The sequence below is a fragment of the Mauremys reevesii genome, linkage group 15 (assembly GCF_016161935.1).
Source record: "Mauremys reevesii isolate NIE-2019 linkage group 15, ASM1616193v1, whole genome shotgun sequence".
Lineage (NCBI taxonomy): Eukaryota > Metazoa > Chordata > Testudines > Geoemydidae > Mauremys > Mauremys reevesii.
In genome coordinates this window covers 26216477-26243513 of record NC_052637.1, presented here as the reverse complement: position 1 = coordinate 26243513, position 27037 = coordinate 26216477, and the positions used below count along the sequence as shown (strand labels likewise).

Sequence of the window (27037 nt, the reverse complement as noted above, 5' to 3'; positions counted from 1 at the left end):
CTTAGATTCACCAAGCCGGCAACAAAACAGCTTCTACAATACAATTCTAGTTACTCAGAAGCCAGAAATAGTTCCCTTAAAGCAACTGAGCCTTGGGCTCCCACCCAGACAGCCAAGTCAAATATGAGGATTACTGAAAACCTTGTTCATCATATAAAAAGTTCTATCGGTCCCAAAGGATCAGATACTTTACGTAAGCACCAGGTCAATGAATATTTCAGATCTTACCCAAAATACACGCTTACAGCCAATTCTTATTAACTGAACTACAATTTATTAAGAAAAGAGAGCATATAGGTTAAAAGATCATTATACATACAGACATGAATAAAATTCTTAGGTCAGTTTCATTCTGAGGTCAAAGCTTAGGTGAGCTTTAGAATTGCAAAGAGTTTTTTCAGAATTAGTTTCACAGGTTATAGTCCAATATCAGGGTGATCCAGACTGAAGCCGGAGACCTCAGCCTTGTGACTGAAACTTCCCCTGATAAAGCTTAAGTAGATCTGAGATAACAGGATCAGGGCCCTAGAGTTTCTTTTATAATTCTCTGGGAGCCTCTTGATATCCTCTTGACAGCAGGCATTCCTTGGGTGAAGCATTGCGGCTTTGAAGTAAGACTTCCTATTTCATCTTCACCACCAGTATTTAGCTGCGTGGATTAGCATAAGGCAACTTCCCATCTCCAGCCATTTACAGGTAGTTTACTACAGACTTCAAAGAGAAATAAAGACAATGATATTGTCTCACTCAAACTTCATCAAAATGTTAATATTCCCTTTTGATCTTTGAATCAATAGAATATAGTGACAGACAGGAACCATCTGATAACATTGTCAATATCTAACAATATGAATGTAAACACACACAAAATTACAATCATTATCTATTAATATGTCTTTAAAGGTTGAATCTGGGTCATTTTATCCTTCTAGTTGCTTAACCCCTTCTGACTCAGTGTCACAGCAGCTCTTAGTATTTGGGTGCTGCCACACTCCTATCTCCTGTGATATTCTAGGGCATGTCACATCTGAATGGCTTTCCCTGTATACTTAGGTTGCACACTCCTGAGAGCATGGTCTGTGTCTTTGCTCCAACAGCATACTTGGAGCAAACAAATAAAGTTGGTTTTATTATAATGTTTTCCTAGACGTGGGAGACTCGCTACATGCTCTTGTTGTGGCTCTCCATGACATGTCTGATACCTTTTGATTTGGCTCGTCTTGATGGAAATATCCTTTCTGAAGAAGGATGCACTCGGATGCCAATAATGGATCGCATACTCAATGTAGCAAAAGTAAGTGCTACTTGGTTTTCTACACAAAGACCTCACTGTATTTTATTATGTATGATACATTTTGACCTCTTAATTTCCAGGCCTCATTTTGCTTGTGTAATACAAAATTGTTTAGCCCACAGTTACAAATCCTGCGTACAGTTTTTTTCCATTCTTTAATGTTAAAAGGAAATTAAGTTTTTCATTCTTCTAAACTGGTAGACTATTTAATTTTAAGACACTATATAGTATAAATGCATATCTTGTTAGACTAGTTGATTTCAGAAGTAAATGGCTAGTGTTTTCATGCTATAAACCCAGGTTAGTCAACTTACAGTCCCAAAGGAAATTAGTTTGACTAGAGCGAACAATGATATATGAAATAGATGTGAAAAAGTGCTCAACAGACTACAGCCAGCTTGTCTGAAGAGTAAAAAGAACAGGAGTACTTGTGGCACCTTAGAGACTAACAAATTTAGTCTCTAAGGTGCCACAAGTACTCCTGTTCTTTTTGCGGATACAGACTAACATGGCTGCTACTCTGAAATCTGTCTGAAAAGTAGCATCTGTGTAGATAAACTTTCGCACAACGTTTAACCTGATGTAAAATGAGATGGCTAAGTTACAAATCCCTTCAGGATGGTTTTATAACAGCATCAAAAATGAATAGCTGATAATACAGACTAATGTCAATAACGCTTTAATGCAACGGTACAGAAAAGATGATCCCACTTTGAAAGACATTGAGATGGAAACTTTGATTTCTGGCATGTGGCTTGCTAAATGGAAGATTGTTTAAACTTCTTACTTTTGTAGGCTTAGTCCAATGTTCATAAGAATAAACATTAAGAAGTGCATATTTTCAAACCTGTTGTGTAGTTTTCTTACTAACTCTGTCTCTGCAAACTCTGATAGTTAATTTTCTTTTTATCTTTAGTCTTACCTGGTTGTCAGTGATAAAGCTCGAGATGCAGCTGCTGTACTGGTTTCCAGGTAAGTCTTGTGCTGATCTTGGCAAAAAAGGAAAGTGTTTATAATTTCTTAGCTTGAAAAGATTTCTGTTGGCAGTACTGGGTGGATTTGCAGTATTGGCAGCAGTACATGGAATACTTTACTTGTATGAATGTAGCCCCAATATATGGTGGTGAAAAGTCATTGCCATGAGGCAGATGTTTGGCCTATCTGAAATAAGTATATTATTTTCTCTTTATGAGAGGACGGGTGTCTATCACAGTTGATGCTTTTAGCAGTCTTCATCAGTACTGCCAAAAAAATGAAATTTGAATTTCATTCTCTTGCCTGTAAGGAGTGCTCTTTAGTATAGGATTCAGAAAGGGTGGAAAATCATTCCCTACTGCCGCTGATCACATAATATATTATGTGGATTATGAGAGGATTTCTGTCTTCAGTTCTGGTAATTGGGCATGTTCTTGGAACACTAAATTCATGCAGGTGGACTAGTACTATTTAATTTCATTCTGTGTAACAGTCCTTTTGTCATCTTTCTTCTCCCCTCCCCCCAAAAAGTAGTGCTGCTATTTTTTTTGTTTTTTATTATTGTCAAAGAAGCCTTAAAGTGAGTTAGACATAGGATGTTGGAACATCCTAACCACTTATCCTACATTACACGTGTTTGAGCACCAAATAAACCTACCTGTAACAAAGTTACAATAATTCTCTGTCACAGAGCTGTAAGATCGAAAGTTTGTCTCTCTCACCAACAGAAGTTGGTCCAATAAAAGGTATTACCTCACCTACCTTGTCTTTCTAATAGGCCAGTGGATATATATTTGGTGCTGACAGCAGCCTGTCATGTTTTCTTGTTCTAGTCCAGGGGTTCGCAACCTTTCAAAGAAGAGCCATTTTTTGTTTTTGTCTTTGACCAAAATATTTTGAGAGCTGCATCACACGCAAAGCTACTTGTAGAGTTAGAATTTATCAACTAATAATAATTGAACATATTAAAGTTATTACTACTCATCAATACTTGTAATGTAACTTCTGCCATTTGAATATAAACAGGAGGGGACTGGGGTGTGGGGTCTGGGAGGGAGTTTGGGTGCAGGAGCGGGTTCTGACCTGGGACAGGGGTTTGGGGTGTGGGAGAGGGTGTGAGGTGTAGACTCTGGCTGGGAGGCACTTACCACAGGCGGCTCCTGTCCGGCGGCACAGCAGGGCTCTGGCCCCATGCCGCTCCTGGAAGTGGCTGGCTGCTGGCACGTATCTGCATGCCCCTGGTGGGAGGGGAGGCGGCTCAGCGTGTTGCTCCCAGCACCGCCCTCACAGCTCCCATTGGCCAGGAACTGGCCAGTGGGAGCTGCGGGGGCAGGCAGTGCACGGAGACCTGCTGCTCCCCTTCCCCCAAGGGGTGTGCAGAGATGTGCCAGCAGCCAGCCACTTCCGGGAGCAGCATGGGGCCAGAGCCCCACTGCGCTGCCGGCTGGGAGCTGCCCGTGGTAAGCGCCTCCTGGCCAGAGCCTGCACCTTGCACCCCCTCAAAAAACGGTTGCCGGCAAGGGGGCGGCCAAAGAGCTGCATATGGCTTCGGAGCTGCAGGTTGCTGACCCCTAGTCAGTTTTTAATGTGCGCTCCCACCCTGCCACTTCCCAAAAAAACCAAAAACCCGACCAAACTCTTCAAAAGGGCTAATCTGCATCTTTTATCCTCTTTTCGCCCCCTCCCCCTCAAAAAAAATTAAATTCCATCCACCACTTTGTACTGTAAGTTTAATTACTATAAGGCATTCATAAAGATGAGTTATTCACGAAAAGAGAAGTTTAATAGCTGGACTGAATCTAATGTCCGATCTGACTTGCCAGTAATATTGTACATTAATGTAAGTTTCAAGCACCTGTTAACAGGATGGCTCCACAAAGAAGCCCTGTGTTTCTGTACAGGGCACTATTCTGCCACCTTGTTGTCAGTCCCCCACCACCTTTTTAGTTAAAACCTAATTTGCATATGGATATGCACTCATAACAAATACCAGATAATTGAGCTGGAGAAGATTCTGAAAATATTTTGTTCCACAATTGGATCTATGATTCTTAATGTAAGGTTGTAACATTAGCAAAATTATCCTTTGGCGATAAGTTCCAGTGACTCTTTGCCTTACATTTTACTTGGGAGGGAATTTGATCACATGGTTAGTGTACAGATCAGGGAACCAGGGCTCCTGGAATCCATCTTTCCCTGGGACTGTGGCTACTTTGCTGTGAGGCCTTAGGAAAATTGTTGTAACTTTTCTGAGTCTGTCTGTTTTCTCTGTAAAATGGGTATATTACTATATTTCTCAGGATGTGGTAGGGATTAAATAATAAAAGTTTTTTCATATGCTAAAATAAAGGTGCAACAAATATAGATATATTCCTTGCAATATCTAAGACTAACATGACTAAACTGCTGGTGATTAACACTGAGCAGTAGTGACACATCTTATAATTTTTGAGCAAATTCTTCAAATTTGCAGAGGTTGATCATTTTTATTTTTATTTTTGTTTGAGTGCAGTGGCTTCCCATAAAATTGAAACAGGAAAGATAATGGAAAGCATCTTTTTTTTGGGATTCCTGAAAAAGCTTAATAATTTGTATTTCCCTACAGCTAAATTGATAAATTTCTTAAGAATTCCAGTTACAGGACTCTGCATTTATAAATGAAATGTAATATTCTAGGCTAGGACTTCATTTGGAAATAGTAGGGTTAAACATCTGACGTTTGGAATGTTCCTACCCAAAATGTCTTGGGAAATGTCCATTTGACAGTTGCCTTTAGGAACTGAAACCAGTTTGGGTAACAAGCAAAAATAGTTACTAATTGGATTGCTCTGAATGGGTAACTTTCAATGTGTTTTTCTGTGACAGGTTTATTATCCGCCCTGATGTCAAACAAAAAAGAATGGCAGATTTCCTGGACTGGGCCCTTTCAACATTATCTAAGTCCTCCTTCCAGACCATGGAGGGTACTATTGTAATGGATGGCATGCTTCAGGCCCTGGTAAACACTGTTGATACTATAAAAGATAGTCCAAGTAAATTAATGCATTTATGGTGTTTTGTTCCACAATGTGCTGGTACTAAGACACATTCCTGTTAAAATTTTCAGCCTTACAGAATTATGTTTGTATGATGTGTCATTTGGGTTTTTACTAGAACACTTCTAAATATGTGACTTCCTTAGTGCAGATTCTCTCATTGGAGAATTACTCTTTTTGCCATTGACAGATAAAATAAAATATAAAAGTAGGTACCCATCCTAATTTTTAAAATATGCGTTTGAATACAAACTGGTCACTTCCTAATTCATCATTTATTTCCAATTTGGTACAAAAAGCTGAAAAAGTGGCATAATAGTGATATTAACTGACAATGTCCAAAACGGAAAGGCCAAGATTTTCAAAAGTCTGTATCCCTTGTAAGATCATTCACAAATCACTAGCAATTTTAGATATCCAATCTGAAAGTCTTGGCTCAGTGTTCTATTGAACTGGAATAATGATCTAACCATTTTACACAGGCTATTTTATTTAGACTGTCTTTGTATAATCCAAAAAAAACCCCAAACAAAACATGTTATGTAGTATTTTTGCATTAGTCTGTTTTTCAGCTGTTGCTTCCTCCAGTGACATTGCTTGCATTAAATAGTACTAATGGAGCCCAAAAATCAAAGAAGTTTATTCCAAGATTGACATTAAAGACTAAAATAATTTTTCTCCTATGAATAGTATATTAATTTCATCTCGTGTCTAACTGTAACCACTCTCTTCATCAATGATCTTTTGGGTGATTGCACTCCCCTTTCATATGCACAAATATCCAAGATGTCATAGGTAAATAAGATCGTGTTTGTGGTTTGTCCTTATTACATATAGATAACTTTAAGGGTGATGTACATGCTTGATGCAGCACTTTATAATATATAATATATTGTATCTGACATTTATTGTGATGTTTTTAGTGCCCAAATATATTGGAGTGTGCTTTTGTTTTGGCTGGTTGTTTTTCATCAAAGCTGAAGTAACATAAGTGCCATTAAATAAAGTGTATTCTTGCGTAGTCTTATTGGATTCAGGATTTGCTAACATGTAGTGAGACTTACCATAACTTGCATAAATTTGCCGCTCCCAAATAACAGCGCTGTATGTTTGTTGTGGTGCATTACTAAACATTGATGCAAGTTTCTGGGGCTGTAGTTGACTTTTTTTTTGGTCTTCTCTAGCATCCCCAAATCAGAAAAAATGACCCTGAGCTACATAACTTGTCTTAAGCCTTGTTGTTCAAGAAAGGGGAAGTATTGCTCCGTATGCATTGCAGTGCTTTTTCAAAAGAGTTAGAGAACAATGTTTCATCATCTCCTTGTCAGATCTGGAAAAGCAGACTGTAGACTGTTCTGAGGTGCATGATGAAACCTGCAGGGTGTATATTACATTAGTGTTTTGTCATTCCTTTGAGTTTGGCTTTGGTTTTATCCACCTGTTCATTAATGCGTGTTAAGCGAAACAGGTGAACACTTAACATGTAGAATCGAAACCAGAGTGTGATTTAATCCCTGGAAGCAACAGGTTTGATATGATGATTTATTTTCTTCCCCTTGTGGGAAGGGAGCAACTGTTTGGCAAATTTATGTCATTTGTGTGTTCTGCTGTTGGTAACTCACATTCAAGTTATTATTTAAAATGCCCTTAAACCTTTTCTTGCCTTCAATCCTGAAGGGTTTAATATCAATTATAGAAATGAGAAACAAATGGACTCAAAAGGAAGAGAGGTTTTATAAAAAAAAATTAATATCTTAAAAGTAGAGGAGTAAAATGAGTAATTATTTCTTTCAGGAAATTCATTTTAGGAAGCTCTACTTTTTTTATACTGCATACCTGTTGAAGTAAAATCATGAGTCAAAATAGAGATTTTCCTTCTCCCTTGGAGAGGCTATATGGATTACATTGTACTATTCACCCTAGTTAGAATTTTGTGTAACTGATATTCAATAAATCATTTCTGGGTGATGTGGAACAAAATGCAGCCTTGTCATGTGAGTGCTGAGATTTGTTAATAATCTCCAGAAATCTTTATGCTATCCCGTTTGACTCTTATAGTACCTATTTTGTGGTGATAGCCCCACCTGCACAGTCTCCCTTGGCTGTGAGTCTGTCCCATCCCAAACAAATGAGCAAAGACCACACCCCAATCATGCTGAATTAGCATGATAGTAATTGATTCTGGTAAGAGATGGTCAGAAATTTATTACGGTCATGGAGTAAGGGTGAGAGAGGGACAATTCCTTCCCTGGGCTGATTGAAATGCTTTCTGAGATTGATATTCAAATAATGTAATTTGGAACTTGCTTTTAGTGAGCTTGGATATGGCAAGACTGTTTTGAATTAGAATGAAAATCACAAATTGTTTCAGTGCAAGTTTCAATTCTGGTTATAGTGGATCCTCCACCTACTGCAAAAACTTTCTCATTGGGTGCTGGAAAACCTTGGCTATAAGAATATTCCACTGATCACACACAAATGCAGGAGTTCTACATTGCTTCTGGTTAGTCTGCTTCTTCATTGGTTTAAATTTCAGTGACTGGTTATGTTACTGTTTAATCTAACTCAGCATTTTAAATGGAGCAGGTACTATTGTGTCATGATTCTTGTTGAAACACGCACTATGCATTACATATCTAAATTCCACTGAGGGGCTTGGTTTTTTTACACCTGCTGACAGTAATACATCATTTCACAACAGGTGTGCCCTAGCAGGAAGCACAGCTTGTAGTATTTCAGACTCAGTTTTTAAAAGCTTTTTTTCTTTTTGTAACTAAAAATGCAACATTTTGAAATGTACTGTGTATGTATATATGATTTTCTACTTCTATAGAATAGGCAAGGTCACAAAAGCTGAATTATGAGGAAATTATTTATAAAATCTTAATTTATGGAAACATCTAACATATTTCAAGGATCTGCATTATAAATTATCTTGGTCTGAAGGTTTGCTTTTAAACCTGCCATTATATCAAGTAGCCTTTTAGTTATTGCTGCAGGGTGTAGCACTCCCAGTTCTTGCGTGACAAAGATGACATAATGTTGAAGTAGCTTGGGGCATTGAAACTTATTAAATCTTATTTAATTTGTTTTATAAGTGAGTCAGTATACAAATGTGAATAATAATTAAAAATGAAACACCCTACACGGTGATTTGATGAAAGTTGGGAACCTTAAGAACTACGATTATTTGTATCTAAGAACAGGGCATTTCCCTGAGCTGCCTCTAGTGTAAGGATTGCTTGGTAATAGTTTCACACTTATATGAATTGTGCCTCAGGGAAGAGACAGCTCTGCTACACTGTCCTTTCTGACCCAGAGGCACAAAAATAAATATTTGGTTAAACATTGCCCAAGTCTTTTTATATTTTTGGGTGTTATCAGATAATTAGTGACTTTGGGTCTGTCTATTGCGCTTAGGGATTTTATCTTTTAAAAGAAAATTGCTTAGTTCAGGGCTATAAAAAAAAACTGCACAAATGTAAGGAGAATGAAGCGGGGAGAAGAGAGAAGGGCATATCTTTCCAAACCCTGTAGATGGGGAGGCCACTGTCCTCTTCACTGCAGTAATATCCCTATCCCCTTCTTGATGGGCTTCAATGTTCCAATTTCCCATTGTCACCTTTGCAACTTTTCTCCTTTCTCTTTCTCAAATAAACAATTTGTTTAATTAAACTTTTTGTAGGAGTTTTCATAGTGACTAGTTTGAAGTTCAGAATTTTAAGTATCAGAAGCCTGCTTCATTTCTTGCCAAGCCTTTATGCTGCCTTGGGCTGCTGATACTAAAGTTGTAGACGTTCAAATCTGTATGTGCTCAGTTAGTCTCATCCCTTGACCTCTGTGTAGTTAACATGGATGTGAGTTAGGCAGATAAATTCCCTCCACCCCCAGTGGTTTTAAAATGTTGCTTGTACCGTCAAACTTTTTGTGGGGGACAACACACTATAACTTCAGCTTTGCCCTGGATCTGTTTCCTGTGTTCCTATTAATGTATGAAAAGCAGGTAATTGCATACTTTGTTATTACCCTTTGAAATAGTTGCTGTGCAGTTTCACACAAGAATAATTTGAATGCAATGTTGAGTGTGGTGCAGAGCCAGACCATAGCAATTCCTGGTGGTAAAGTTTTGGTATTAAAATATTTCTATACTTCAAACCAAGAATCTTTAATAAAATATATTGCATGAGGACATGATTTTAAGGATTGTCTTTTGCAAAAGGTTCAATTATTCTCTTGCTTTACTGTCTGATATAGTTATGCTATTGGGAGGTAATGAGACAGCTCTAGCTCTTCCTTATATACTTATGGAATCTTTGTATAGGACCACTCAACTCAAAGATTTTAAAAACCACAAAGTCTAAAGTTTGAAAGTAGATGAATACAAACTTAGCTTTCAGTGGATCAAAATTTAGAGAACTTGTGACAACTGAACTGTTTTGATCACTCTGCATAAAATAATGCTACATATTGAAGTTTGCATGACAATGTACTAAACAGCAAGTTCAAATATGTTACATATAGCTATATATAACATAGAGATAAATGTGAATGCTCTATTGAAGGAACACATTTATGAAATATGCTAGTTTCTCATCTGATGTAAACAGAAATTATATGAGGAATAAAATAATAAAGGGTCATAATTGAGTTACTTTATCATAAATTACATTAAATAATCTTTTCGTTTCGGTGAGGTCCATTATTCTGACTGTTTTTCATCTTAATGTTTTGTCTACATTATTGTACTTAGCCCAGAGGCTGACATAGCTGATAGTTTTCTGGATATTATTCACTTGACCTCTAGGGGTTGCTCCAGAGTGATAGAATATGCTATTTCCTCTCCTCCCTCTGAAGGTTGGGATTATCCCTCCTCATCTTGGTTTATTAGAGCCGGAGGATAGCTTCAAACTTGTGTCTCCTGTTTGACAGCAAGACGTGCTTGTTGCCAAGCAGTCAGGCCACCCTTAATAGTGATGATTTATATAGCTTGGGGAATATGTCCCAGAGGTAGTACTGATTCATACATCTCATAAAGGTCGGGCCTAAATGGGATATGTAGACAATTGGAAGGTGAGGGGTGTGTGTGTATGGTGGTTGTTTTTTTCTTCATGATTACTAAAACTAGTTTTTGTTTGTACCTTACACCATGTTGTTTCTAAAACAACAAAACCAGACTTGACAGTCAGATCATTGGTTATATGGCAATGATTTTCTCTAATTTGTAGGTGGCATAATTACTTAAAGGAGAGGGAGTTACATACCTTTCAACAGGTTGGTTAAGTTGGCATATATTTTATGTTCTCATTAAAGTGGAAGGAACATGGCGTAACTTTATGATTACCTGGTGCATCCAATAGGTAGCTTCTTTACATTCAATATTATTTGTTGCTGACCTTAAAATTTTCTAAATAGGAGGAAAACAAAGCATATTAATTGTTTCCTTTGTATCATATTTTTCTAAGAATGATGTATCTTGATGTTTTTCTTGCTTTTAAGCAAGAAAACTGAATCTAAATAATCTTCTTTGCTCTCTGTTTACTCTCTGACTTTTCTTTTCCATTCTCCTTTCATTGGAGTGAAATTTAATCTTTCACATTTAATCTTCTTTTAATTTTTAAAACCATCCAATATGTGCTTTAGGATTGCAGAGTTGTTCTGAGTCTATCACTATACCTTGTACACATAAACAACCAATCCTGTAGGTCAGGAGAAAATATGCATGCTACTTTTTTGAGACCACCATGCAATTAAAATCCTTTTTATTTTCCCTGGAAAATAAATTGTGTACATTTGAAGTTTAGTGGTGATACAAAAAGGATTTCTTTAAAAATTGGGCCTGTGCTTGGTTTTTGCTTTTTTTTATAATGTATAAAGAAACCATGAAATTGTTTTTTGTTTTTGTTTTGTTTTTTTTATGCCAGAAATATCTGGAATATCAAGTCAGGTTTTCCCTAGCTCTTCTGGAAGATCTCTTGGGCATCTAAGAACACATTTATTTGGAGTTCTCACAACTTGGTTGTTACTCCATCTGGCATCTTAAAACATAATTTGCTGGGAGAAAGTGAAATGGGTGTTCGTTTACACAGGGGCAGCTCTAGCTTTTTTGCCGCCCCAAGCATGGCAGTCAGGCAGCCTTCGGTAGCTTGCCTGCGGGAGGTCTGTCAGTCCCGCGGATTTGGCAGCAGGTACACCGAATCCGCGGGACTAGCGGACCTCCCTCAGGCAAGCCACCAAAGGCTGCCTGACTGCCGCCCTCGCAGGTACCGGCAGGGCGCCCCCCGTGGCTTGCTGCCCCAAGCATGTGCTTGGAGCGTTGGTGCCTGGAGCCGCTGCTGCGTTTACTTTGAGGAGACGCGTTTACTTTGAGGAGACACATTTATCTAAAACATCTTTTACAGGAGCATAATAATTTAGTGGAAGGTTTTATCTGTCCCTGTATTGTGCTTTTGGTTGTGCAAAAGAAGTCTTTTGATCTTTTTGACTTACTGTATCTCTTCAACCATGACCATTTTATCTCCTGGTGAAAACATGCTAGCTGTTAAGTTGGGATTTCTTTAGGTGGACAGAGATTTTAAAAATGAATTGTCTTGTTTAATGTTTGCATTTATATATTTATATAACACCTGCTCTAGTGTTAACTAGTTGTCTTGTAGTTATATTAAGAACAACAAATGTTTATCAGCCTTGTGTCACTGCTGCCTACTTGTGTTGGTGCTGTTAAGAGGTTGGAAGGAAGCCTTGCCTTGTGTTCAGAAGCTTGCTAAACTCAGAGCTGCTGTGGACCTCAAGGAAAGCTGATTTTTTAGGTATAGCACCCAATTTGAGTGCCCTACCACTGGTCCTAAAGCCTTCAGGAACTGATAGCAGTAGTGATCCAGCCAGTATCAATAAATGAAACAAGATATGGGCAGATAATCTCATCTATAACTAGTTCCAGACCATTAGGTCTTCAAAGACCGTAGCTGTTCCTTTTAGACTGTTCCATGAAGTGAGTAGGTCACCAATGCAAAGCATGGAGCTTGGTGTTATGTGCTCAAAGCCTCCAACCCTATTAAGCAGGTGAGTCACTGCATTATGTACCAGCAGGAACTTTTGGATGCTTTTCAAAAGGAGCCCTAAGTAGAGCACATAATTATGTGCAGTGTATATTGGAATATACATATATATTAGAATATAGAAAGATCCACTCATAGGAGTTGACATGAAAAATATGTTCTTTATATAGCGCATTGTGCTGTAGACCCACTACAATGACTCTTTCATTCCATTAATTGCTGGTAATTATAGTGAACTAACTTCCTATTACTGAATGATCCAATAACTCAATACTTAGAGTAGATGCAGGGTTATTCTTTTCAACATTCACAGTAATATTTGTGTGTAAGGGTATGTCTACACTACAAATAAAAACCAGCGTCTGGCCCGTGCCTGCAAGGTGGGAGGGTCCCAGAGCTTAGGCTCCAGCCAGAGCCTGAACGTCTGCACCACAGTTAAACAGCCCCTTAGCCCAAGCCCCATGAACCCAAGTCAGCTGGCCTGTGCCAGCTGCAGGTATCTAATTGCTGTGTAGACATATCTTTAGTGTAATTTGCCTTTTGAAAAGAGGCAGCAGCCATCAGGTTTTTTAGTATAACTAACAGTTTTACAGCAGAGCTGTCTCAGTGATTTTTATTAACTCTTGAGTATATACTGTAAGTAGAAGCCTTCCTTCACTGCTGCAACTAGTGCTGGAGTGGTTCTCTACCGGAAAGTAGGGAATAAAGTAGTTCAGCGCTTATTTATGTAGTAAAATCTTTGTAGGAAAATTGGTCCATATTTTATTCCACTGTTCACCTTTCAGAGACTATGATATGAAGGAAAGCATTACAGAGAAACTGTCAACTTGAATTTTTTAAATTAGCTATAGGAAAATCAAAATAACTTTAAAAAAAAGTTTTCTTTAAATAGTATGTGCTGAATCGTTTTAAAAAATCCTCTAAAATATTTTGTTTCCTTGCCCTCCTTTTTATGTCTAGAAGGGTCTCTCTCTCTCTTTTTGGCCCTGAGAGCATTATCCCCAAATATTATCTAACTTAAAATTGCTCACCTATTAATTACTTGCTGCTGTTTGTTTATATAGGGGAAGGTACCTTCTAGTTGCGTTTCCTGAGGGGACAGGATAAAACTCACAGTGGCCATTGAGGATGTGAAACTTAAAGGCTGGTTCACTTTCTCTCATGGAGAAGCCTGTGGGATGAGGCCAGAATGGAGGGACTACAAAATCCAAGTTTCAACTCAAGGACTTTTCAGGAAATTGTTCTAAATGGGAGGATTTAGGGGTGCTGTGGAGAAAATGAGAGTGAAAGTAGGCCTCCAAAATCCAGACATCAAGGCAATCCATGGAAAAGGGCAACCCCAGAGTTTCATAAACTGCTGCCCATCTGTACTTCTGCAGGAATTGTACTGCCCTTGGCTTGAGTCCCCTTTGCTCATTATAACTCTGTAGGAGTTTATTGCTTGAAACAGCATTTGCTCTTGCCTGTATTTCCACACAGAAATAATGTATTTCTGTTATGGTAGTGTCCAGAAGCTGTAATCGGAATATAAGGACGTTGTGCTAAGATAATACAAAGATAGATGAGTTGTGTATTTTGGTGAGTAGAAGATGGTGCTGTAGTTAATGGCTGGTCTAGTAATCTGCCCCAAATTCTGCAGAATGGCTTCCTCAGGACTTGTGGACTTGGTGGTAGATGGCAGATGGTGTAACAGAAGTGTCCACACAGCCAGGGTGGCGATGAAATAGGCCTAAGTAGCTTGCTGCAATGATCTTTCTTTAGTAAACATAGAGACAGTCTAAACTAGTTTGTCGTGCTAGGCGTTTTAGCAGAATTGGGCTGTATATTTGAAACTTAATTATTTTTTAATACAGATTTGGTACCTTTTTATACAATGAAGTTTATGATGGTAACTATATTGCTAGTGACACTACCTTTTTGAGGGCCAGAGTTGACTCTGTGGCGTTTGCACTTCATAAGTAATTTAGGGCTCAATCATGTGGTTGAAAATTTCCCTAGTACTAATGTAAGTTGTCTGGGACAGGATATTGGGCAAGATAGAACACAATCTGACCCAGTATGGCAGCTCTTATGTTCAAATATTAAAAAAAAAAGTGATAAAAATCTTCAAAGCCCACTGTGTAGTTTGTAATACAGTGATCAGAAATACTAATTTAGGATCCTGAAATGCAATGTAATAACAAACTAAAAGCAGGTGCATAGCCTTAGGGTATTTTTGTTGCTTTTAAACTATGCTTGAAATGACATAGGCATGTAAATAGTTGGTGTGTGTGTGGAAATATTTCTAGGGTAGGGCTGTGTTCCTATTACTTTAACTCCTGGCCATATTTACCTTGGAGATTTCTTTCCTTGTGAATGACAAAGGAAAAATAAGGTTCTCGATACTGTAGCTTTGTTGCATATTTAGAGGAGCATTTAAAGATTGTGCAGAGAAATTCTTTGGGTACCCTTAATCATTTTTGTTTGGCTTAAGTAGCTTTCTCTTGATTGTAATGCTAACTGAAGCCTAATCCTGTTGAGATTTTTAACAGTAGCTCTAAATATTCCTCAGCAAATTTTGTTTCCAGAATAGATTTCATTTTTATGTGGTCAGTATTGTGTTCTGATTTTCAAAAGGTTTATCTATATTATTGACTGGGTGGGCAAAAGGATAAGATAAGAAGGTGAATTATGTATATTTGTGAAGTGATTCAAGTTTTTGGTTACTCCATCATTTTTTGTTATCTAGAATTGACCTCTATATAAGAGTTATAGATTATTAAAACCTTAACTAAATCCTTCATTTATGGTAAATGCTATTTTTCTTCATTTTGGATCCTTGATTATTGTTATGTAGTGTTGCTGTAAGCTGCTAATAGCTGCTTCATATCACTGTAGATGTACAGTAGCTGCCTTTCAGTAGTGTGTAGAATGTTTCCTATAACTTGTTACATTATAGAAGCAATGAAGCTGAATAAATACAAGGAGGTCATATTCTTTTTTTTTTTTTTCTGTGCTACCATCCTAAAGGACACAGCCACAGTTTGTGTGTGTGTGTTCTTGTAGCTGTATATTGCACAACACCATGGGTGTAGCCACACATTTGAAATTAATGTACATGTTGGCCAGCTTTTCAGTTGTAATTTTCTCAAGCAGGTCTGCTATTCATCCAAAATGATCTGTAACACAGTGAAGGTTGTTACATAGAGATAACTGTTACAGGTGATAAAGGGCATAAACAGGCACCACCCACCCACCCACAACTCTTGCTGTTCACTACAAGATAATCTTCTCCATAGAAATTAAAACTGAAACATGCAGTGTGTGGCATTTATTATGTGAGAGACTCATGAATTTCAGTTGCTGAGCTTTAATATAGCAACAGTCTAAAACAGTAAGTGAAGGAAATTGTAGCTAATTGAAACTAGTGGGGTGCTTCTCTCCTGCATTAGTTTTGATTTCTGAGAAAAAAAATATCTCCTGATTTTAAAAAAAGGTTGGAGAAGTTCACTATTCTGACAAAAAAATTACTGGGGTTTGAATATACATGTGGCTTTTGTTGTCATTATAAATTTGTAATGAGTTTAGATACTAAGGCTAGACATACTGAAATATAGAATTGATTAATATGGTGTTAGTGAAAGTGTAAAGGGAACACATTGTAATAACTTACTTTTACTAGCAAAAAAAGATGAAGAGCAAGAATGTTTTTTAAAAAAATTAATAAGTGATGTAGGATTTTATATTCCAGTATCTCTTTGTAAGCTATTAAATGTACAATGTTAAGAAATGTAATTAGGCAATGATCTTATGTCCTCCAGACACTTAGACTTTGCCCATCATTTGACATAGCACCTTGTTTTGAGATGAGTTTATTCTATTTGGCTGACCATAAGTGAGCATCCTGTGCCAAATTCTGCCTTCTGATACCCATAACTTTAATGGGAGCCCCACATGCATATCAGATGGCATAATGTGGACTGAAATATATTTTTATGGTATCTTGTCTTATAACAGGTTTTGTTTTCCTTTGTAGAGTGTCCTCTGCCCTCAGCTCGCATTTCACCATTTCAGCTCATAGTATATATCCAGGGAGAGAAGGTTCTATGATTGTCAAATTAAGTTTAGAAAACAATGCATTTTGAGTGTGTGGGAATATATAGGCTGTGTTGTCTTTTATGCAGAAAGATAAAGTATTTTTATAAATTACTCCAATAATGTATAATGTGCTTTGAATATACAGATGATGTGCTGCCAGAACTAGATGGCAGTCTACGGGGACCTTTTCATCTCCTAGGCATTCAGGATTACTGATATCTTTCTTTTTGTTGACGCTTGGAAAGAGATTGTGATTGAAATCCTCACCCTGGCTCTGGTCCATTTATGCTGGGGAAAAGGGCCAGAGTGGTGTAAAGGGGTTCTAAAAACCTTTGGTTATGGTTGAAGAATAATTCTTCTGATGCAGGCAACGTGAAAGCTAGTTGTAACATTGCTTGTGAGAAACTGCCTTCAAGCCCTGATATAGGGGATGGTAAGGGAAGGCTTGGGGTGGGGCTGCAGTACACAGACCAGCATAGATTCAGTGCAGCACTGTGTCACATTGAGTGACCTGGGGTGACTGGTGTAATTTAGACAGGCCCAGGGCTGTCTAAGGATATGTCTGCACTGCAATAAAGCACCTACAGTTGGCCTGTGTCAGCTGAGTCGGGCTTGTGGGGCTCTAAAAATTTCAGTGTAGATGCAGCCCATACCTGAACATCTATTCTGCAATTTTTATAGCCTCTCAGCCTGAGCCCTGCGAGTCTGGGTCAGCTCCCATAGGCCAGCCGCAGGTGTTTTATTGCAGTGTAGACATACCCTAAGTTAGGTCCTGGGCCTCTTCAGCCCCCATACCAGCCCAGTGTCAGAAGGGCACAGATGTGGCTTAAAGCTACATTAGGCCTCTCCTGTGTCTGCAAGATGTGTGCTTTGCCTCAGGATACATCTACACTGCAATCTGGGTGTGTGATGGCTTCACTGCTATATGTGCTGCAGTGGCATCACTGGCTTAAGTATGGGCCGTACAAAGCCCACCTGGAACTCTGAGTATGTACTTAGGAAGCTAACCCAAGCTGAAGTCTGTGCTGCTGCAGCTTCACTACTATTTGTATCCAAGATAGATAAATTAAAGCTAAGTCAGGTATGTCTATATGTGCTGCATTCTCATCTCCAATTGCAGTATAGACATACCTTTTGAGGTACATCACAGTATCTCATCTTGTATGTTTATGTATTATGGTGAGAACTATATATTATTGCAAGAACATTGAGGAATGCTTTGGATCCATGGGTTTGGTAAATTGTGCTTTATAAGTTGTAAAGTTTATAAGTTACCATGTTTCACAAACATTTTTCCTAATTTTTTTCTTAGGCGCAGTTATTTAAACATGGCAAGAGAGACGATTGTTTACCATATGGTAAGGCTTATATGCTCTGTGATATTTATTCTTAAGGGGAACTATTATCAGTTCAAGTAGTTAAGAGAATTTTAAAAAAAATGTTATATAGTCTGCTTTCAGTGCTTTTTAGTGTAACACCTTGGATCTGCTTTTGGGCTCCTGTATTATGCAGGCTTACAGCAGCCTGGATAAGAGACATTCCTCTTAATTCAATATTAAATACTCTTCTTTTGGATCACTAATCCTGGACCAATGATTGAGAAAATTTTTCTGGTCTTGAAAACATTTGTGTTGGGCTACTAAAGACTTGGTAGATTCATCCTTAAAATTGTCATTATGAGTTTCCCAACTTGAATTTTGACAGTATTCAGTATTCTCGTTCTAAAACTGCTAGAGATGAATTGTTAATGCAGTTGTAAAGCTGGAATGGTCCCAGGCTTTCAGAAGGCATAAAGCATTAATTTATGTAACTGAAATAGTAACCACTAAGACAGTGGTTCACAAACTGGGGTTCGTGAAATGTTACAGGGGGTTCTCTGGGGAAAAAATTCCCTAATGGCGGGAATTGGGAATAGGGACCCTGGGCAGCATGGGGCCATCAGCCCGGAGCCCTTGGACTTCCAAGAGCTAAGCAGATCAAAGCAAGCATATCTATCACAGTGAGGAGATTTAAACTTCAAGACTCCTTATAAGAAATGGAAGGGAGGTGGATATTTTTTGCTGTTTTTTAAATTAAATAGGCAGCTCGTATTGTTTTTAAAATTATTACGAAGAACAAGTTTAAGCTTTGTTGTAACATGCGTTGTTTGCCTGGACTGCTCAAGACCTGAATGCTTGTGTAGGAGGAACTCTTTGAGTTGGCGTCTTAAATACCTTCATGCTGTTTCACATCTGATACTCCTTGATGAAAATCATAGGAGCCTTGTCTTATAACACACTTACTCAAAGTGATACAAGCTACGAAAGTGAGATCTTGGAAGAGTGTTGCCGTTTTCATAATGTAATAAAAATACTGTAATGATTAATAATAAATAGTGTGTAATAAGCATGTCATAAAAACTAATTTTATATTTCCAAGATCACTGCTTTTATAGCTTATACTAAGGTAAAGGAGAAAATCCTTGGAAATATTAATTTTTAGGAGGAGGTTTGCGAGACTTGACGTTTTAGTGAAAGGAGTTCACAGGTTGTTAAAGTTTGGGAACCACTGTACTAAAACCATGGTAGAATTAAAGGTAGTGATTAGAAAGATGTATTTTTTAAGACAAACTATTTTGAAATTTGCTAGGGCTAGAAAGAGATGCTTTATATCATTTGAAAGTTAGGAACTTGTAGATGGCTTCCAAATTGGATTTTGAAACTGTTACTATTAGGTGAAGGGATTAGTGTCTTTTTTTTTTTTAAAATCACTTTTATACAGGACTGGTATTAGAAGTTGCAGAACACTTAGGCCAGTGTAATGTTTAAATCTTTACACTTGTAGCACATTCTGTAAGAATTAGGGCTGTCAATTTAATTACAGTTAATGCAAGTGATTAACTCAAAACTAATTAATGTGTTTTTTTTTTAACAAGCGTTAATTGCACACCAGGGCGTCATGCTCGGGGGGGCACTGCTGTATGCCTCTGGGGCAGGAGTGCCCCTCTTACTGCTGCCTTGCTCCACTGCTGCTCCCTCTGCCTCCTCTCCCCCCGCCACCCTCCAATGGAGACTCCCTGGCCAAGCTGTTCTGGACCAGGAGCCTGTCTGCTGTGCAGAGTGGAGTAGGGGGCAAGAGAGCTGTTGTCAGGGTGTCCTCCTCACCCCTACCCAAGGTCTCTGCTGAGCTGGGGTCGGGGAACAGGGGAAGCCTGTCTGTTGTTGCTGCTGGCTCAGGAGTGAATATTGCCTGGCACTAAAATAAATGTTCAGGCTCCTGAGTGCTCTGCTTAAAGAGACAGCTCATCCCCCAAACCCAAAATATTTCAATAAATGGCTTCCTATTGTTGTTTAACAGTGCGTTTAAAACTGCGATTAATCACGACTATTTTTTTAATTTTGTGATTAATTTTTTTAATCATTATATTAAGAATTATAGCTGCATGGATCATACATCAAAGCATTCAGGAATCATTTCAGGTTGCAAATACAAAAGACTTTGTTTTTATTTGTAATCAAAAAAGGAGTCTTCATCTCGAGAACCTGTAATACTACAATTTTATACTAAGAGTTTTGAGTTACTCATTTATGGTAAGAGCCTCCCTCAGCTCTCACTTTCCACCAGGTTTTGAAACTTGTGATACGTGAATGTACTGTATGTCAGTGATTAAAGATAAACCTTGTAACAATACTTTTGGTCAGTAATATATATAGCACTTTTCATGTTCAAAGTGCTTTCCAAACATTAATCCTCACAAAACTCTCCTGGAGGAGAGGTATGTAGGTATTATCTCCAATTTATATATTGGGAAAATGGATGACTTGCTCAAGGTCACAGAGGGAGGCTGTGTTGGAGCCAGAATTAGAATTCCTGACTCTGTCCTGTTCTCAGATCACTCATCATAATATTTCACGCTTTTCATGTTCAAGGCTCTTAGCATACTTTTTTAAAATGAATCCTTCATGATATCCCTTTGAGGTACGTAAATAATGTTACCCCCATTTTATCAATGGATAAACTGTTGCAGTGTGGTTAAATAGTAATAATAAGTTATTTGCACGTGAACAGCACTGTAAGATGAGGATCTCAAAGCACAAATATTCATGAATTTTGCTACTTAACTCTCCTGGGAGATAGGCGTGATCCTTTTCTTTTGCAAATGAGGAATGTGAGCCACAGAGAGGTTAAGTGACTTGCTTAAAGTCAAATAGGAAATTAGTGGTGCAGCCAGGCATATAACCTAGACCTCGTAAGTGCAGTCCTGGCCCTTAACCAAAAAACATTTTTCCTCCTCTAAAACCCAAGTGAGTTAGTGATGGAACCAGGTTTTAAAACTTGGAGTTTCTGGTTTCACGGTCTGTTGCTCAAACCATTAGACCGCCTTCTCTTAATTATAATTATGCTTATGTATTAAACGTTTGTTGTTTCATGATATTAGGTAATAAAGGTAATAATTGGAGATATACCAATCTCCTAGAACTGGAAGGGACCTTGAAAGGTCATTGAGTCCAGCCCCCTGCCTTCACTAGCAGGACCAATTTTTGCCCCAGATCCCTAAGTGGCCCCCTCAAGGATTGAACTCACAACCCTGGGTTTAGCAGGCCAATGCTCAAACCACTGAGGTATCCCTCCCCCCCTTATATTGATGGGCAGCAATATAAGACTGTAAGGTAGATGGATTAGATATAGACTGAACTTCATTAACAGAGAAGCATTTTTGTTCAGCACATTTCCTTTCTCTTTTACAGCTTCTACTGTACTTGAATGCCTTGATAATTGCAAGCTGTCAGAAAGTAACCAGACGCTTCTTCGTAAACTCGGGGTGAAACTTGTTCAACGACTTGGATTGACATTTCTAAAACCAAAGGTGGCAAAGTGGAGGTTAGTTTAAAAGAAATAGAGCAAACTTACATGCGTTAGTCCTTTAAACAATAGTGTTGGATTTTGCAATTCAGATTTACTTATACAATGGATGAGTAATAAAACTGGACATATTAATTTGATTACAAGATTGTCTAGTTTAAATGTTCAGTTAGATATCCCTCATTTAAGTTACTTGAATACAGTAGTTTTTTTTCTTTGTTGCACTTTGAATAACTTTTTTTCAATCCCTGGAGTTAATGTGTTCCATATTTAACTTAGCAATTATATAGCAAATGTCAGTGTAAATTAAAGTCCTGTGACATACTGTATGTAACAAAAAAAGGGCACAAGCATAAACATATTCATATACAGTGGAGAACTTTTCTAACATGTTGCAAAGATGGAAATGTAGTTACCTCATCACCAAGTTTGATTTAGTTCAGTGTAGTATAAAAGTTACACCCATACTGTATTACAGAATTTTTACTCCCTGATCAAATGTAATTCCTATTTGGAAAAAAAAAACCTATTCATAAACCTACATTATTTAGTTTAACTGTTTAGTCAAATTCTATTGTCACCTTTTCTCTAGTGCCTGGTTTTATTTATTGCCACAGGGCAGACCCTTTTTCAGATTTCTCGCACTGATATTTTAAAATTGCAGGTCCCTTGTCAGCTATTTTTATCATTTTGGATTGTATCTTTCACCTTTGAGAAAGTCCCTAGGCTTAGGAAATTCTTTTTAGTTGTAGAATGTTCCCTCCTGACTGCCAGAAACATCTACTTGTTTAGCAAGGTGAATACTTTCACTTCATTGTATATTGTGTTTTCTCTAAGTTGCACAAATGGTGGTAGTAGTGGCTTTGAGTAAATTGTCTTTTATTAAGGTTTTTTAGAGTTGAACCATTTCAGTCTCTGCAGTAGTGGAAAACTGTTTATATTTTCAGATTTATTTTAGTCTCTAATATATTTTTTAATCTTTCAGTTAATCAAATTCCCTTTCTTGTCTTTCCCTTTTACAATCTTAAGAGTTTGCTTTCAATGTTAAGGGTAAAAAATTGCCTGCTCACCGCACCCTTTGAGGTTGATGGGAGCAGGGAATTTGCATGTAAGTGCAGAACTTATCCCTAATTTTTTTCATTTAAAAAATGGACGTGTCAGATGTTGTAGCATTATTTGCTTTGCTTTATGTACATAAATTACAAACCTAGCTCTCATGTGAAGAATAATACCTATAATTGTTGTGTTGTATACGTCTTAAGTGTACAAAAAGTTAAATTGTCAGTCATGTAGTGTGTGTAATCATATTGGCCTTTGATAACTTTATTATTTAATATTACAGTTTAGCTCTTACCATGGCTAATTTCCATCTAATTAACCTTTCATAGTAATAAAATGCAGTGACTAAAATGGAAAAGTTCTAATATACATTTCCACAGTTCATGCCAAATGTGAGAAAAAGGTAAAGATTTTCAAGCACTGTGGAATACAAAACAAGCCGAGTTTTGAAGCTTCAGTTATTTGAGATATTGGAGTATAAAATTTCTCATTTAAAAAAAAAAAAAAGAAAAGTGTGTGTGTGTGTATATGCTTGAATAAGTGAAGTTGCATTACAGCTAAGACCAAACATGGAAAATTACTGCCCAAAAGAAACTTGTTTCAGAAAGTTGTGAGCAACTGACAAAGATTAGAACTGAATTTGGAATTCAACTTTAACTAAGTACTGAGTCTCTTTAGGTCTTTTATAATGATGATTTGCATTTGTTGACTGACTTTCCTACCAAAGAAATGTTGATTGCTTAGGGAGGAGGGATAGTTCAGTGGTTTGAGCATTGGCCTGCTAAACCCAGGGTTGTGAGTTCAATCCTTGAGGAGGCCGCTTTGGGATCTGGGGCAAAAATTGGTCCTGCTAGTGAAGGCAGGGGGCTGGACTCAATGACCTTTCAAGGTCCCTTCCAGTTCTAGGAGATTGGTATATTTCCTATTATTATTTATTATTATAATAAATGTAAACAGATAGACAAAACTCATATAGGAATCACTTCACTTGCTGCTTAGTTAGGGCTATCTCTGAGGTAGTATCTGTCAGTTGTTTTACAGTGCACATCAGTTTAGTGCAGGAAGTGCAGATAAACACTACGTCCACTTGAGTTGAGATGGGAAATTTGAGGCAGAAAGTAGTCATTCAGCTTGTAATTTTTCCAGGATGCTGGTGTTAACTAACTATCCTGCTCTTGCTATAGGTGACATGGGATCTTAATTTTAATTACTGTTTGTTTTTTTCTATGAATCCTACACTTTCAGTGTACAAGGTGGTTTACGGGCAACAAAAAAGACATGGTCCCTTTTTCCAAGAGACTCGTAGTCTAGTTGAGATAAATGTCTGAGTTAAAAAGTAAATGGAGGAGAAAAGGAGAGAAATTATAAGCGCTCAAATTCTCTAGTCTTTGCATGTTCAATTTTTTTCTTTTTTAAAATATACAAATGTGTTTAAGCTGGCATGGAAGTGGAAAGAGATGAAGGAGGTTGTATGGCATATAGTTTCATTTCAGGGATTTGGAGAAGTATAGCTAGCTTGGCTGATGAAGCTGATGAAGTTGTGAAGGAAAGCAGGACTGGAGGAGTACAGGGCCCAAATGGGGAATAGTATATGCTGAGAGAGAAGCAGGGACTTGAGGAGTAATTAGAATTTGAAGATGGAAAATAATTAGCACATTTAACCTGATACACCTCTACCTAGATATAATGCTGTCCTCGGGAGCCAAAAAATCTTACTGTGTTATAGGTGAAACTGTGTTATATCGAACTTGCTTTGATCTGCCGGAGTGCGCAGCCCCCACCTCCCCCCAAAGCACTGCTTTAACGCATTATATCAGTATTCGTGTTATATCGGGTCGTATTATATTGGGGTAGAGGTGTACTGACATCTTGTCCAAAAGATGATACCTTCAGTAGCACAGTACTTCCTGATACTGTGCTGGAGTATTGACTTCTTGTTGTCTAAGCTATGCCTACACCATGAGCTAGGGCTGTGATTCCCAGCTAGCATACATGTTCTTAAATTATTGTGGGTTTAAATAGTAGTATAGCTGTGGTAGCATGGGCAGCGGTGACACGGCTTAGCAGTGCTGAATACAAATCCTTCCCAACCTGTGGATATGTATTTAGCAATCAACATTGCTAAGCTTTTCTGCTACTGCCTATGGTACCATGGCTACGCTGCTATTTATACTTGTTCTAGTTCTCACTGAGCTACCGCTGGTACATGTATTCAAATTGGGAATCACACTCCAAGCTCATAGTGTGTATATAGCCGTAGAAGGAAGGATGCTACCTACTGAATCTCCAGCATATTTTCTGAGGGAATTAGGTGTTCAAGGAGGTTTTTCAAAGTGCATCTGTTTTGCACATGAAATCTGATAGCTCACAGCCTAAGGTGCTGTAAGAACACAAGTGCTATTATATGAACATACATATGGTGTTCTTTGTGTACTAGAACAGTGTTTTTCCACAGTAGATAAAAAATACTACTGTCAACTTGTACTACACTGGGAGCAGGTTTTGAGGATGGCTTATACTGTGTTCCAGGATCAACTTAGTAGGCACAAACTTAACATTTATTTACAATTTTTTGTTTGTTTCTTGTACAGGTATCAACGTGGTTGCAGATCTTTGGCTGCCAATCTGCAGTTTTCTGCCCAGGTTCCAGTTGTGCAGAACCTAGTAATTGCTGCTAATGATGAAGAGGAATATGACATTCCAGGAGAGGTTGAGAATGTTATAGGTGTGTTGGATCCAAATAGAAATATTTTTGTTTAGCCAGCAGGCATTGCAACTGGCAACAACCTGGGATGAGATTAAGAAGGAATTATGGTTACACAAACTACTGGTAAAGTAATGGAGAAAATTATAACATGGTGTGTCTGTATATAATTGGACAGGGTTTACCATATTTTGTAAAACTATGTCATGGTTTTCAGCATGTCACTTTTCCCACAAACAAAAATGAAAAACTCCCATGTAGGAAAAAACCAATTTATTTTATTCTGAAACACACTTTTCCAATCTTATCCGCTAACATGATTCAGATCTTTCTGCTTTTGGAGTGGGACAGGATGGATTACATTATTATGATTTTAAAAAAGGTCCAAATTGTGTTAAAATAAAGTTAAAGGTGTGGTAGGTCTGATGATTGAAATTTGAAGCTATGGTAGCACCAATGGGACAGCTTATTGTACCTAGGAATCCTAGCATATGGTGTGTGGTCATAAACTTAGTACTCAGTTCATTGATTGGTATTTTATAAATATCTAGGCATTAACAGCAATAAAGGGCTTACAGCACTGGGCAATGTAACAAGCCAATCAAAATACCAAATTATGTTTAAAAATATATTTTATTTAAAAAATACCAGTACTTCTGCTTTGAGTATGTGTCAGCGTAGATCTCATTTTAGGTGCTTATAAGCCTCTCACACAATTGGAGTCTTTCAAATAGACATGTCTGAGCCTGTGCATGCTCTCTGTATTACCTTGTGCTCCTGTACAAGGACATAAAAGGTGGGACAGTTATGACTCCCTGTACAAGGCAGCTCAATCACTCCTGGTGTATTCAAAGCCTTTAGGCTTCAAACCTTGCACTTCCTCTGATGGGCTAATCCTGCAAACAGATGAGTATAGCACATGCCTGTTCTGCTTGGGTGAGACTTGTATACCAGAAAGATGCCCTAGGATGCTGATCATTTTCTTCTAGGACTTGAAAGTCACAGAATGCTCAACCAAAGCTCCACTTATTGGTGCAGTCAGTGACGGTTTCTTTGGACTGAAGAAGTCAGGTACCGGAGAAAACAATGTCTGCAAACACCCCCTCCAGCAGACGAGTCACACCCAAGGCTAGCACAGAGAAAATCCTGGAAATGGAAAAAAGGCCTGGTGCCAGTACTGAAGTCCAACATGGAGAGAAATCTCTCTGAGCATAAGGACAGAAACTCTAAATGGAACTCAGTGTCTTCCAATAGAGAGAGATCACATAAAGCCTCTGGGGAAGAACTCACTAAGCCCCTTAGTGAATCCAGGGTTATTGAGAAGGTGCCATCTACTATCATGGCACCCATGAAGTTTACCATGATCCCATCTCCTCTGATCCAGATGACTGCAATCATCTGCATCATCTTAATTGGCAGAATTGCTAATGGTACCAATGTGCATGTCATTGGAGACTCTCGCATGTCGTTCTGAGACTGTCGGAAATTACCCTGGCACCAAGACAACTTCTTGTCACTGGGACATACTTGAGCAGGGAACCCTCTCCGCTGAGGTCAGCAGGTGAGACCATGGACAGATAAGGCAGTTCTCCCTATAAGGCCCTACTGCAATCCCTCTGGAACTGGTATTGGATTGGCAACCATCACACAAGCCAGTTGTACCCTTCTGGAATACCACCATAGTCCTATTGGACTCAGTGGGTGTTACAACCCAGTGACCCCCTCCCTTAGGGGGTCCCCTGGGAAGGAAAATTAGCATTGTATGTTGCTAATGCTGTTGCAAGCATTGCAAGGCGTTTTGGGAAGGGTTAAAAGTGTGAGTGTGGAGTGGAAGATTTTTTTTGCAGGTTTCGAGAGGCCGAAGGGGGAGGAAGGAAGAAGAGAGTGGGTTAACGTGACACCTTAGCTTAGTTTGAAGATAAGATGCTGGCTTTAGTTTGAGGTTACTTCACTTGAATAGATTTTATGCAGCTAAGAAGCTTGCAGCTGCACTTGG

General features: G+C 38.2%; 1 protein-coding gene across 8 annotated transcripts in view; it reads left to right on the top strand.

The window, feature by feature from the left end:
• TBCD (tubulin folding cofactor D) overlaps positions 1 to 27037 on the top strand; it is a 248552-nt gene that overhangs the window by 21982 nt on the left and 199533 nt on the right. For all 8 annotated transcript variants that reach the window (XM_039501345.1, XM_039501338.1, XM_039501339.1 and 5 more), the window contains exons 6-11: positions 1148 to 1294; positions 2211 to 2266; positions 5135 to 5267; positions 17749 to 17794; positions 21164 to 21296; positions 24929 to 25062. In XM_039501345.1, the coding sequence (XP_039357279.1) occupies positions 1148 to 1294; positions 2211 to 2266; positions 5135 to 5267; positions 17749 to 17794; positions 21164 to 21296; positions 24929 to 25062 (649 nt within the window). The remainder of the gene's footprint in view (positions 1 to 1147; positions 1295 to 2210; positions 2267 to 5134; positions 5268 to 17748; positions 17795 to 21163; positions 21297 to 24928; positions 25063 to 27037) is intronic.